General features: G+C 35.3%; 1 protein-coding gene across 1 annotated transcript in view; it reads right to left on the bottom strand.

The window, feature by feature from the left end:
• The window catches only part of LOC143235496 (microtubule-actin cross-linking factor 1-like), a 217,653-nt gene extending 202,319 nt beyond the window's left edge, over positions 1-15,334 (bottom strand). Inside the window, 2 exon segments of the mRNA XM_076473705.1 lie at positions 10,611-10,672; positions 14,875-15,334. Of these exon segments, the coding sequence (XP_076329820.1) occupies positions 10,611-10,672; positions 14,875-14,956 (144 nt within the window). The 5' untranslated portion in view covers positions 14,957-15,334.
• Positions 15,335-15,823: the final 489 nt, after the last annotated feature.

Genomic DNA, 15,823 nt, shown 5'->3' with positions numbered 1-15,823 from the left:
TAGGGTTCTTAACTTTGTTTTAAATTGATTCCTTTTAACCTACATAATTTCCTGACATCATTTCTTATTCGAAAGTATTAAGTTTCTGTTGCATTTGTAATAAATGGTTATTAAAATGAGTAATCCCGTTGTCTTTAAATATAATAGTCAAAATCATTGTTAAGACTGAGTTAAAATTGAGTTTTATTCTTCGCGGTGGACAAAGCGCAAATATCCATTATGTAGCTTTCTGCTAAAAGAATAACAACTTTGAGAGTAAACGTGCTATTTGGTAACACCATCTTTATCAACCCTTTGATACTGAGATATACTGCTCTTCAATTTTGTCATGAAGTGTACTTTACCTTTGTTCGTTAGGACCTTTATCACGCTGGCTGCTGATAGGATTTTCCACTTAAGTTACCGAAAACGCACGACAGGTTTATTTTTGAAAGTTTTTTTTTCCAACATATGTAATGAAATACACATTTAAGAAACAAGTAATACAACTAAAACCATGGTTGTCAACTCTGTCGGCTAAATATAGTTTTTATTCAATGTGATACACAAATTACATGTAAAAGTTACAATACACATAACGGTAATATTCTGGATACTGGTGTGTGATCATTAGGTTGAGTAGAATTAAGACGTAGGATTATTTTTTCTTTATTATCTCTTACTTTAAACAAAAACTAAACAATTCACACTTCACTCTCCCGTTTGTAAATGATATGTATACGTTACACAAAACTAATAGCTTTAATATTTTCTTCTCTAACAAGAAAACTATTCAAGATGTGTATTGAGAGTTCCAATCTGAGTTTTGATTTACACATAGTGAAGTATTTCTTCTATTGTTAATTTGTTAGAAGTATAGGATTGAACTTTCTGACTTAAAATTGATATCAGACGCTCCATCTATATCAGAAACGCATTAATCGAGGCATTTACTTCCCACAAAATATGTAAATCTTAATTACACGAACCCAACACAAACATTTAACCCCTCCTACCCAATACTCCGTTTTGATTTAAGAGACACAACTGGTTATCGATATATTTATATCCAATATTTGGCTATATTGAGATAATATCAGTCTTTCTTTGAGATAATATCAGTCTTCTCAATCTTGCAGACATTACATTGAGGTACAAGATGAAATTTAGAACACTTCCTTTCCCTAATGCTTGTCACCAGAGTATGACATACTAACTAATTCAAACATATTATCCCTTCTTTGTTTTTTATTGAAGTTCAAAGTCCTGATGATGTGTGCATGACAGATGTTGTCACAAATCACGACTACCAGGACACCATACTCTTCATAATCCTGACCATTTCTTACTTATAGTAAAAGCGTATCACGTTACAAGTTATTACAGACGACTCAGTTTATTTACCACACTAACTGGTATTCACTACACACTTCGTGTTTACAAGGCAACAATGTCATCAAAGACCACCCTTCAACACTGTTGTCGTTATAAAAATATCGACATGTTCAAGACTCTTTTGGTGTGAACTCAAATCGAAGGGGTAAACAACAAGGTTACAAACCTCGTGGAAGTTAAATAAACACTGTCACGTCACACTATCATTTAAAAAATATCCGAATAAGTTTTAAAGTTCTCATCAGCAACACTTAAGGTTTTTTTTTCTTTTATAACAGCCATTAATTTGTGATTTACGGCATAAACAGAAAATACCATGTTTCATCACGTAATATAATACCCACGTCTTTTTAATTAAACATCACTAAAGTACAACCACACACAAAAAACGAAACAAAAATGATTACGTTCATTAGTGTTTGTCATCTTAATTTTTTGATACTGGAAAGATTATGACATTACATTTTGGTTGTTATTCACCCAGCATTTAAACACGTCAAATCAATTAACTATTTCTATAATATTTATTAAGCAAGGTGAGTGTGTGTTTTCTTATAGTAAAGCCACATTGGGCTATTAAGCATGGAAAACGCTGAAAAACTAAACTCTGATCCAAGTTGTCGTGTTTGAGTTTATTAAAGAAGAAATATTAAATAATATCGACGTAATCGTAAATTATATTAACATCGATTAGTAGTTATGTTTTAAAATTACAAAACTACAAAACTAGTCGTCAAACAAAATAAAATAAAACCTAAACTGTTCCATTAAAATCAGTAAAAAGGTCTAAGTTCTACGAAGAAATAGAACCAACCAACTTCTCTATACACGTTGTTATATTTTAACATTGTTAAAGTTAGAGGAAGCTGCGGGCTGAATAAGTTAAGCCTAGAAGACCTCCGAGGATGTGACGTAAAGTGTTTTAGAGTTTCGAACGTAAATTATAACTGAGAGATAGTAATTATGAGTAAATAGTAATCTTGGGATAGAGACTGAACCAGTCAGTGTTAGTTATCACGGTTACTTTGTAAATGTAATTTTATTTGTTTTTACGTCATTTGTAACTTAGGTCTACAAAAATTTACGGCAGTGTACAAGTGTTCAAGTTCGTAAAAACGTTAAAGGAAAAGGTAAAGTAATTTTAGCCTTACGTGGACGAGATATTGAATTATGTTCACCAATTAATTTAAACGAACCCCCAACGACAACAAAACAGGGGTTTTTAATTTTAGTTATTCAGAATCATTGGACCTTCTACCTAAAAAACAATGAATTCAATCCTTTTTAGCCCTCATATCTTACAAATATCTTCCTTTTCTAATAATACTGATAGTTTATATTACAAAGAGTAAAACTGTTAAAGAGCACTTAAACCAAACAAAATACTGTTAAACTAATTATTCACAAACTAACATTTCACAGACTGATGGATTATTTTGTGTAAGTCTTCTCTAACAGCAGAGCACTTTCTCTCCACTAGAAATAAAAACAGAAAGGGCGACCACCCAACTTAATGTACTATATGAACCAGAACTGTCCTACTTCATAAAGCTCACGTGATGGCTGTCTGCCTGACTAATAACATGTGGCAGCTTTATTGACTTCTGTGATTCAAAGTGCTCAAAGAGAAGCACTGTGATATCACGTCACATTTATAGTCCCTCTAATAACATCACTGACTTACTCGTGATAATATTACTCCCACTTGCAGATATGTTCTTACTGTTGTTTTTTATTATATATACTCTTCAAAAAAAAAAAAAGAAATGCAAAAGGCAAAATATGAGACAAATTGTAAGCAAGTTTATACCGGGTAGTTCTGTATGACATGTGTGAAACTTTGCACATTCACTGCTGAACATTCAAAGTCTGCAAAGGCGAAGTCCACGCTCACTAGTTGAAGTTTAACGTCACTCAACGTCACTAACGAGTATGCCCCCCGTGAGCATCAATAACTGCTTGGCATCTCCTGCCCATGGAAGCGATGAGATGACGAATCACATCCTGTGGAATGGCTGTCCACTCAGCCTGCAAAGCTGCTGCAAGCTGAGGTAGAGTCTGCGGTTGAGGTTGTCGCCGTCGCAGACGTCGGTCCAACTCGTCCCAAAGATGTTTGATGGGGTTTAAATCTAGTGATCTGAAGGGCCAGGGAAGAACGTTGATGTTGTGGTGTCTCAAGAAGACAGTGGTGAGTCGGGCTGTGTGAGGACGGGCGTTGTCATGTTGAAAAACGTCGTTGACGTTCACCATGATGGGTTGCACATGGGGCCTAAGAATCTCGTCGACGTATCGTTGAGTCGTAAGATTACCTCGAATGTGCAAAATGTCTGTTCTGGCATTGTAGGCGATGGCAGCCCACATCATGACGCTGCCACCACCAAATCTGTCAACATCCTGCACACAGTTTGCTGCAAAACGTTCACCTCGGCGACGGCAAACACGGGTCCTTCCATCTTGCCTACGAAGCATAAAACGTGATTCATCGCTGAACCAAACATGCCTCCATCGTCGATGAGGCCATACCCGATGTGCCCGAGTCCACTGCAGCCGTGCTTGACGATGTTGCTGGGTGAGGATGAAGCCTCTGACTGGACGTCGAGGTCGGATTCCTGCATCTCGTAGACGGTTGCGTACGGTCTGATCGGAAATCCTACGCAGCTATGGTATGGTTGAGGCTGTAGACATTGCAGTGGTGGTCCTATCCCGAAGGTGACGTAACCGGATGTAGCGATTTTGTGCGGGCGAGGTCACACGAGGTCTGCCAGATCGTGGACGGTCACGAGTTGATCCATGTTGTTGGTGACGATTCCATAGCCTTGTGATGGTGCTTGGGTGGACATTCACAGCTCTGGCAACATCTGATCGAGATTCGCCTGCTTCCAACGACCAATGGCGTTGTTGCGTTGTGCTTCAGTCAGTCTTGGCGTAACTGTATTGCGTGTCGGTGGCTTAACACTGAGCTATGGAAACCGAGAACCCGTCACTTTTATAGGGATTTTGCACATGTTGCATTTGCAGAACATGCAGATCTCTCAAACATATTTATTGGACACGTATGCGTTTTGGCGAAAAATCCGATGTTTTCCTCCGTTTTCAAAGTGCACAACTTTTATTGTCATTTTGGTCTGACAATCAGTGCCTTAACACGTGTAACATCACATACTCTGAGCTTGTAATGTTATTACATATATTTCTCTTTAAAATAACAAAAATATCCCTTTTTCGTTTCTTGTTTTGAAGAGTATATATATATATATAAACACTGTAATATCACATCACATTTATAGCTCCTCTTATAACGTCACTGACTTAGTCGTAATAATATTACACCCACTTTCAGATGATATCTTCTTACTATTGTTTTTATTGTATATATATGTATATAAACACTGTGATATCGCGTCACATTTATAGTCACACTTAGTTGTGATAATATCACTCCCACTTCCAGATATGTTCTTAGTGTTGTTTTTTATTATATATATATGTTTATGCAAATATATATAAATGTCATATTTATAGCTCCTCTTATAACATCACTGACTTAGTCGTGATTATATTACTCCCACTTGCAGATATGTTCTTACTGTTGTTTTTTATTGTATATATATATATATGTAAATATATATAAACACTGTCATATCACGTCACTTTTGTAGTTCCTCTTATAACGTCACTGACTTAGTCGTGATAATATTACTCCCACTTCCAGATATGTTCTTACAGTTGCTTTTTATTATATATATATAAACACTGTGATATCACGTCACATTTATAGTCGCACTTAGTCGTGATAATATCACTCCCACTTCCAGATACGTTCTAACTGTTGTTTTTATTATATATACATAAACACTGTGATATCACGTCACATTTATAGTCGCACTTAGTCGTGATAATATCACTCCCACTTCCAGATACGTTCTAACTGTTGTTTTTTATTATATATACATAAACACTGTGATATCACGTCACATTTATAGTCGCACTTAGTCGTGATAATATCACTCCCACTTCCAGATACGTTCTAACTGTTGTTTTTATTATATATACATAAACACTGTGATATCACGTCACATTTATAGTCGCACTTAGTCGTGATAATATCACTCCCACTTCCAGATACGTTCTAACTGTTGTTTTTATTATATATATATAAACACTGTGATATCACGTCACATTTATAGCTCCTCTCATAACGTTACTGACTTAGTCGTGATAATATTACTCCCACTTCCAGATATGTTCTTACAGTTGTTTTTATTACATATATATATAAACATTGTGATATCACGTCACATTTATAGCTCCTCTCATAACGTTACTGACTTAGTCGTGATAATATCACTCCCACTTCCAGATATGTTCTAACTGTTGTTTTTATTACATATATATATAAACATTGTGATATCACGTCACATTTATAGCTCCTCTCATAACGTTACTGACTTAGTCGTGATAATATTACTCCCACTTCCAGATATGTTCTTACAGTTGTTTTTATTACATATATATATAAACATTGTGATATCACGTCACATTTATAGCTCCTCTCATAACGTCACTGATTTAGTCGTGATAATATTACACCCACTTCCAGATGATATCTTCTTACTGTTGTTTTTTTAGTATTATATATATATATATATATAAACAATGTGATATCACGTCACATTTATAGTCACACTTAGTCGTGATAATATCACTCCCACTTCCAGATACGTTCTAACTGTTGTTTTTATTATATATATATAAACACTGTGATATCACGTCACATTTATAGCTCCTCTTATAACATCACTGACTTAGTCGTGATAATATCACTCCCACTTCCAGATATGTTCTAACTGTTGTTTTTATTATATATATATAAACACTGTGATATCACGTCACATTTATAGCTCCTCTTATAACATCACTGACTTAGTCGTGATAATATCACTCCACTTCCAGATACGTTCTAACTGTTGTTTTTATTATATATATATAAACACTGTGATATCACGTCACATTTATAGTCACACTTAGTCGTAATAATATCACTCCCACTTCCAGATACGTTCTAACTGTTGTTTTTATTATATATATAAACACTGTGATATCACGTCACATTTATAGCTCCTCTTATAACATCACTGACTTAGTCGTGATAATATCACTCCCACTTCCAGATACGTTCTAACTGTTGTTTTTATTATATATATATAAACACTGTGATATCACGTCACATTTATAGTCACACTTAGTCGTAATAATATCACTCCCACTTCCAGATACGTTCTAACTGTTGTTTTTATTATATATATATAAACACTGTGATATCACGTCACATTTATAGCTCCTCTTATAACATCACTGACTTAGTCGTGATAATATCACTCCCACTTCCAGATACGTTCTAACTGTTGTTTTTATTATATATATATAAACACTGTGATATCACGTCACATTTATAGTCACACTTAGTCGTAATAATATCACTCCCACTTCCAGATACGTTCTAACTGTTGTTTTTATTATATATATAAACACTGTGATATCACGTCACATTTATAGCTCCTCTTATAACATCACTGACTTAGTCGTGATAATATCACTCCCACTTCCAGATACGTTCTAACTGTTGTTTTTATTATATATATATAAACACTGTGATATCACGTCACATTTATAGTCACACTTAGTCGTAATAATATCACTCCCACTTCCAGATACGTTCTAACTGTTGTTTTTATTATATATATATAAACACTGTGATATCACGTCACATTTATAGCTCCTCTTATAACATCACTGACTTAGTCGTGATAATATCACTCCCACTTCCAGATACGTTCTAACTGTTGTTTTTATTATATATATATAAACACTGTGATATCACGTCACATTTATAGCTCCTCTTATAACATCACTGACTTAGTCGTGATAATATCACTCCCACTTCCAGATATCTTCTTAGTGTTGTTTTTATTATTATATATATATATATAAACACTGTAATATCACATCACATTTATAGCTCCTCTTATAACGTCACTGACTTAGTCGTAATAATATTACACCCACTTCCAGATGATATCTTCTTACTGTTGTTTTTTTAGTATTATATATATATATATAAACAATGTGATATCACGTCACAGTTATAGTCACACTTAGTCGTGATAATATCACTCCCACTTCCAGATACGTTCTAACTGTTGTTTTTATTATATATATATAAACACTGTGATATCACGTCACTTTTACAGTTCCTCTTATAACGTCACTGGCTTAGTCGTGATAACAGTGCACCCACTTCTAGATGATATGTTCTTATTGTTGTTTTTTATTACATATACACATATATATGTGTGAATATAATATTATTGTTATACGGGAGAACAAATGGACAAAAAAGACAGTTGAAGTCACACTTAACAGCCTATACAAACTGTATTTTTAAAAATTTAAAAAACAAGGTAAAATACAATACATCAACCACATCATACCATATACAGAACCGACAATGGCTTCGATCAAATACTAGGGCTCATCATGCAATTTACAGTTTTAAATTGTTGTGTAGTGTTGTATTTATCAGTTGTTAAAACCTGTAGTAACCTCTAATTACAGATAATTTTATATTGTCGTATTATGTTGTTGTATTTATCTGTTGGTAAAAACTATATTGACCACCAATTACAGGTAGTTTTATATTGTCGTACAATGCTGTTGTATCTGTTAGTTGTTAAAACCTGTAGTGACCTCTAATTACTGGCAGTTTTATGTTGTTGTACAATGCTGTTGTACCTGTTAGTTCCTAAAACCTGCAGTAGCTTCTAATTACTGGTAGTTTTATATTGTTGTGTAATGTTGTTGTATTTATCTGTTGTTAAAACCTGTAGTGACCTCTAATTACTGGTAGTTTTACGTTGTTGTACAATGCTGTTGTACCTGTTAGTTCCTAAAACCTGTACTAGCTTCTAATTACTGGTAGTTTTATATTGTTGTGTAATGATGTTGTATTTATCTGTTGTTAAAACCTGTAGTGACCTCAAATTATGCTATGTAACAAAATTTTTACTTTTCCTTGTTCTTGGGCAGAAAATGTTATTTCCCAATTGCTTCTGCCTAAAGTAAGTGGAAAAAGAGCAATTTTTCTCTTCAAACTTTGCTTTTGTGACCTGGGTAATGAAATTTTCAAATTTACCCATTTTCCAGAACATTCCTGGTAGATTCAGTGCTGAGTAGCTGATAGAGAATTTTCAAGAACTCTTTATAATGTTGTAGAACTTATGAGAATTTCCATTTCAGTTTAGTTCTAGCTGCCTAAGTGAACACATAGACCTATCTAATTTTATCAGAGATGGTATCAAGAAGCTGCAAGCATTCTTCAGACGCATTGTGCTATGTATGTGGCCAATTTATCAAGACAAGAGTGAAAAAGTATTCTGTGATACCTTCTGCTAAAAGGTATGAAGCCTACAAAATATAATTCGACATGCCTGTCGGAGATTAAGACAAACCCTGAGCACCTCATTTTACCTACGATCACTGCAAAACGAACTCTAGAAGGTAAGATGGACAAATTTTGCTTGCTTGAATAGTAAGATTTTATATTATATAAATGTTAGACATTTTAAAATTTAAATATCTTTCGGTGCACCTCAAAGAGGAATACAACAGCGTCAAGATCTTGCTAGAAGCCTAGAAGTATGATGAGTATGGCTGGGAGGTTATAAGAGATTTCAAAATGGTGGCATTCCTGATGGGTCACCAAGGAGGCTTTACTAAGTTTCCCGGTTATCTTTGCCTTTGGGACAGCAGAGACACCACAGCGCATTACAACAGGAAGCACTGGCCACAAAGGACCTAGTTCTCTGTGGGAAGGCACAATGTCAAGTGTGAGCCACTAATGGACCTCTAGAAGGTGTTTTTCCCACCATTGCACATAAAATTGGGTCTTATGAAACAATTTGTCACAGCTATTGATAAGGAGTCTGTAGCCTTCAGATACCTTTGAGACTTCTTCCCTAAGCTGTCTAAGACAAAGGTCAAAGCTGGTGTCTTCGTTGGACCACAAATAAAGAAGATCCTGGAGTGCACAAAATTCCCCAAGAAGCTCAGTAGGAAGGAAGAAAAAGCTCGGGGCAGCTTTGTCGCAGTGGTTTGGGGCTTCTTCGGCAATCGCAAGGCCGAAATTTATGTGGAACTGGTTGAGGCTCTGGTGAAGAATTACGGCAAAATGGGCTGCAGGATGTCCCTGAAAGTCCATGTCCTTGACGCTCATTTTGATAAATACAAGAACATGAGAGCATACTCAGAGGAGCAAGGCGAGCGCTTCCACTAAGATGTACTGGACTTTGAACGCCGTTACCAAGGAGCGTATGATGAAAACATGATGGGAGACTATATCTGGGGGCTGATACGTGAAAGTGATTTACATTACAGTCGCAAATCTCGAAAAACTACTCACTTCTAAACATTTTTATATAACTTTAGTATAACTACATGTAAATCTTGATTCATATGTTGTTTTATTCAGACCTTATGTAAATGAAAATGTGCAAATTTGCCTGTTTTTATATAGAAAATAAGTTAATTTCTAAATTTCATTATCCAGGTCACAAAATCAAAGTTTGAAGGGAATAATGGCCATTTTCTGTACTTTTATAACATAAGCAATTATGAAATAATACATACTATCCAGGAACAAAATTTGTGTTACATAGTGTTACAGGTAGTTTTATTTTGTCGTATAATAATGTTGCATCTATCGGTTGTCAAAACCTGTAGTGACCACAAATTACAGGTAGTTTTTATATTGTTGTACAATGTTGTTTTATGCAGTGGTTGTTAACACCTGTAGTGACCTCTAATTAATGGTAGTTTTATATTGTTGTATAATCCAACTGTAACTACAACCTTTTAAAATTCTGGAGTTATATATTTTTAGAAATAGTTTTATATTGTCGTTTAATTTTGTTCTAATTATTAATTGTTATAGCCCTGTATTGACCTCTATTTATAAGTGATTTGATATTATAGTATCACTTAAATGTTACGGTCAAATTCCAATGATAAATTATGAGTGCATCTGTTTTGTTCTTGCTATATGTTTAATTTGTACACTGACAAACAGCTATTTTACCGTTTGTTTAAATAAGCCCTAACGTTCGAGCTGTAAAACTTGTAAAAGAGTATGTTTAAAAATAAACTTTCATATTCATGTTCTAATACACTAAAAAGCATACCTTTTTCAGGTGTTTATTCAGCCACTTCGTGAAGGTTTTCTTTTGAATGGCTTCTCGTTCATCTGAAAATTTAAAGAGGTGATGCCATAAACCAAGATATATTTTAACACACCAGCTTTCAGAGAACCCGAGAAAAGTTTGCGCCGATACCTCCTACTTAGCACTACTCTCAAACTTGCCTTGCTCAAAGTACCACCTAAAGAGCAAGTGACAACAGTATTTATAATGGACACAATGTATCGGTTAATTGGGTGGTATATAAGTTGATAAGATTACAAAATCACTACCTGCAGTTGCCTTCCAGAAAGTAAAAATAAATTTAGTAATAACGATTTTTTTTTTTAAATTAAGCACAAAGCTATACAATGGGATATTTCTGCTTTATATACTACGAGTATCGAATCGCGGTTTCTAGTGTTGAACATCCGCAGACATACCGCTGTGCCACTGGGGACCAGTAATAATGAAACAGTTTGTTGGAAAAAATGGCCAGGCTTTTGTTAATAAAATAGAGTTGATAGAAATTTAATGACAAACTGTGTAAAAACACAAGCTCTCTTCTCTCTCACATACACTACAACAAATAAAATCATGGGAGTTCGCAGAAGGGGAGGAGGTGCTTGGAAAATAATAAATATGTTTTTCTTAATTCATTCAGCACATCTGTATGAGTTCATGTTTCTTATTTAACTCACAGTTTCACACAACTTATTACATTTAATTTCCAATCATAAAAGAAGTCGAATGTTTTGTCAACAACTTTACTTAAAATCTCCGGATACCTAACCTGTAGATAAATATATAAAAACATAGCTACTGCGGTTTCTTGTATATTTGGCATGGCAATTGTCACTGAGATCAACAAGGCGACTGACGTGGTCTTGCCAACATCCTCTGAGCCCTGACACAGAGTGATTGGGGTCAATCTGTTGCAGGCTATCAAAGTCTTGTTCTTCTTATCATAAATTCACTTTAAATATTGTGCTTTAAGTTACTTCAATTTACTTTATTCATACAAGCAGTTGTTTTGTATGAAATAAATTTACTCTATAGGGTTAAGAACCTGAAAGAACAAACCAAAATTGACTATTATATGTACGCTTGCAGTATGGCTTAAACTAATCTTACAAATATTAAACCCATCAAATCTGACTGTGGGAGTTCGCCTATTCTCTTGACTGTAATGTCAACTTTGAAGATGGGTTCATGACCCTCGATTTTGCCTTTGCTTCCCTCTTCCTGAAAACAAAAATCTCTGCGGGCGGCCATGATTAAAATGTATTTTAGTGTAACTCCCGAAGTGAGTCTTAATAAATGATTTCTATAAAGAGATAAGTATCTCTTAATCAGTATGTCTTTAAATGCACCCTAAAATTACATTCAGTTTAGTATTATCAATAAAACACTGATTTAAAGCCCCAAAATGACTTGTTTACCGCTAGGTTGGTTGTCGAGATTATTTCCTTATTTGGATATATTGAACATGAAATGTGTGACCTGAGTTATAACCCAAAGCATTATCTTTCATTTAATATAAGATCGTTTGGCAAATACTTCACCAATTAAACCAGTAATATGTTCCATTACCAGCAGAGATTCTAGGAGTTTTTTATTGGGTCCTTGGGCACCGTGACTATCCAGCTCTTTTTTAAAAAAAATCAGCAATTCCATATCAGCAGGAGTCATAATGTTGAGATAATTAAGATTTTTAAAAGGCAAAATGCTGATATTTCAGATGGGGTTTGATGCTAGGGGTAAAACTCTTTAATGAAAAGGTCTGCCTTTCACGCCATCAAGGTGGAAACACTTCTGACCATATAAATGGTTAATAATACCAGTAGTAGTTGGCAGTGCTGCAGAAACCCATAGCATAGTTGCTTGTTCGCAATTTTCGTCCCCTAGAAACACTATTTCTCATCAGGCATGATATTAACAGTTCTCTGATCACAATTAGTTGCTACAGATCATTCAGTCTATTATTTGAGACCGTCTATATAGCCACGTGCTTTACATCATCTGTTTTTCCTAGCTGATTCAGTGCACTAATTCTGCTCAGAACTGTCTATCCGAGTACATGCTATACATAAATTTCCCTTTTATCTTTCCTTAACTCACACCAACGATATTCAAAACACTCTCTGTGGTAAGTACTATCTATCTAAAGAGGTGCTGCACACACCATCTTCTGTGTTTCTCCACACCACTGACTGTATTCAATACGTTACTTATTATCAGTACTTACTAACTAAACACGTGCTGTACACATCTTCTGTGTTTCTCCACACCACTGACTGTGTTCAGTACGTTACTTATTATCAGTACTTACTAACTAAACACGTGCTGTACACGTCTTCTGTGTTTCACTACACCACTGACTGTGTTCAGTACGTTACTTATTATCAGTACTTACTAACTAAACACGTGCTGTACACGTCTTCTGTGTTTCTCCACACCACTGACTGTATTCAATACGTTACTTATTATCAGTACTTACTAACTAAACACGTGTTGTACACATCTTCTGTGTTTCTCCACACCACTGACTGTATTCAATACGTTACTTATTATCAGTACTTACTAACTAAACACGTGCTGTACACATCTTCTGTGTTCCTCTACACCACTGACTGTGTTCAATACGTTACTTATTATCAGTACTTACTAATTAAACATGTGCTGTACATATCTTCTGTGTTTCTCCTCACCACTGACTGTATTCAATATGTTACTTATTCTCAGTACTTACTAACTAAACACGTGGTGTACACGTCTTCTGTGTTTCACTACACCACTGACTGTATTCAACACGTTACTTATTATCAGTACTTACTAACTAAACACGTGCTGTACACGTCTTCTGTGTTTCACTACACCACTGACTGTATTCAACACGTTACTTATTATCAGTACTTACTAACTAAACACGTGCTGTACACGTCTTCTGTGTTTCACTACACCACTGACTGTATTCAACACGTTACTTATTATCAGTACTTACTAACTAAACATGTGCTGTACATATATTCTGTGTTTCTCCACACCACTGACTGTGTTCAGTACGTTACTTATTATCAGTACTTACTAACTAAACATGTGCTGTACACGTCTTCTGTGTTTCACTACACCACTGACTGTATTCAACACGTTACTTATTATCAGTACTTACTAACTAAACATGTGCTGTACATATATTCTGTGTTTCTCTACACCACTGACTGTGTTCAGTACGTTACTTATTATCAGTACTTACTAACTAAACATGTGTTGTACACATCTTCTGTGTTTCTCTACACCACTGACTGTATTCAATACGTTACTTATTATCAGTACTTACTAACTAAACACGTGCTGTACACGTCTTCTGTGTTTCTCTACACCACTGACTGTGTTCAGTACGTTACTTATTATCAGTACTTACTAACTAAACACGTGCTGTACACATCTTCTGTGTTTCTCCACACCACTGACTGTGTTCAGTACGTTACTTATTATCAGTACTTACTAACTAAACACGTGCTGTACACGTCTTCTGTGTTTCTCTACACCACTGACTGTGTTCAGTACGTTACTTATTATCAATACTTACTAACTAAACATGTGCTGTACATATATTCTGTGTTTCTCCACACCACTGACTGTGTTCAGTACGTTACTTATTATCAGTACTTACTAACTAAACATGTGTTGTACACATCTTCTGTGTTTCTCTACACCACTGACTGTGTTCAGTACGTTACTTATTATCAGTACTTACTAACTAAACATGTGTTGTACATATATTCTATGTTTCTCTACACCACTGACTGTGTTCAGTACGTTACTTATTATCAGTACTTACTAACTAAACATGTGTTGTACATATATTCTGTGTTTCTCTACACCACTGACTGTGTTCAGTACGTTACTTATTATCAGTACTTACTAACTAAACACGTGCTGTACACATCTTCTATGTTTCTCTACACCACTGACTGTGTTCAGTACGTCACTTATTATCAGTACTTACTAACTAAACACGTGCTGTACACACACGCATTTACTTACTTTCCCTATCTTGTCAGATTTAACTTTGTTTTTGTGTAGCTCATATTGTTCTTTCACAACAACACAATCATTGTTCCAGTCAAATATCTCCAACAGTTCTCTATTTGTTATTCTTGTGTTATAAGTAATAGCTAATGGGTGGTTAGGGAGAGTTGATCATGCCAACCTATGTAAGTTACAGGGTAGACTATTCACCGAAACAACTAAGTACTGTACGAACCTTTAATCCTGTAGAGACTTATTTCGTACTGTTGTAGAGAGGCATCTTCTTGAACCTGATCACTGTACGTGAGGGATTCCATCGTTTCACTTGTTCAGTATAACCACGGTCCGTGCGCGTGCTGATGTTGATCACGTACTTCCTCGTCTCAGTTCAACCTGAATATTTCTGCGAAGGAAAAAGTGTTTTACTCTGTACAGTTCACGTGGCAGACAGTCGCAGCCAAGAAGCTTGTGGTCAGGTCTGTATTTAAGTAACATAACTACAAAAGAATGCTATTGTCATTATTTGCTGGTGAAACTACTGTTTTGTTCCAGACAAAAATTATGCAATAAAACGGACAAGTGAGCCTAATAATACTCTCCGATTTATAAATCAACGAAAAAATTTAAGGTGAACCTTCAATCAATAAGTGAAATAAATGCATTGTACATATACTTCTGACCTCCGATCTTCCGTTCTATCAATACTTTAACGTACTTCTAAGCACAAGTTCTGACTAATTCCAACTGATAACAGTGCTGGTGTCTCGAAACATTCACACGGGCGCCATCTAATGGCCAAAGTGAAGTACCTTGTGAGGTCCCACCGGGGATTTTAGGAATTAAACTTACAATAACTGTTTACTTCGCTGATTAACGGCGGGAACCAAACTTCATTTCTTTCTCTCTATATATGTATTGTGTGTAGGAATGTTATCTATATTTTTTCTCTCAGCTCCTTTATGAAGAAAGAAACCTTTACGTTTGAGTTTCTTCATTAGAAACGTCAGCACAGAACGAATAACTCTGAAAAACGGTATTCAGTACTCAAAAGGCCCGGCATGGCAAGGTGGGTTAAGGCATTCGATTCGTAATCTGTAGCTAGCCGTCCCTAATTTAGTAGTGAAAGACTGGAGGGAAAGCAGGTAGCCATCACCACCCGCCGCCAATTCTTGGGTTACTCTTTT

This window comes from Tachypleus tridentatus, chromosome 12 (genome assembly GCF_004210375.1).
Source record: "Tachypleus tridentatus isolate NWPU-2018 chromosome 12, ASM421037v1, whole genome shotgun sequence".
NCBI lineage: Eukaryota > Metazoa > Arthropoda > Merostomata > Xiphosura > Limulidae > Tachypleus > Tachypleus tridentatus.
The sequence above is the reverse complement of the archived record's forward strand: the minus strand, read 5'-3'. Positions and strand labels throughout refer to the sequence as shown.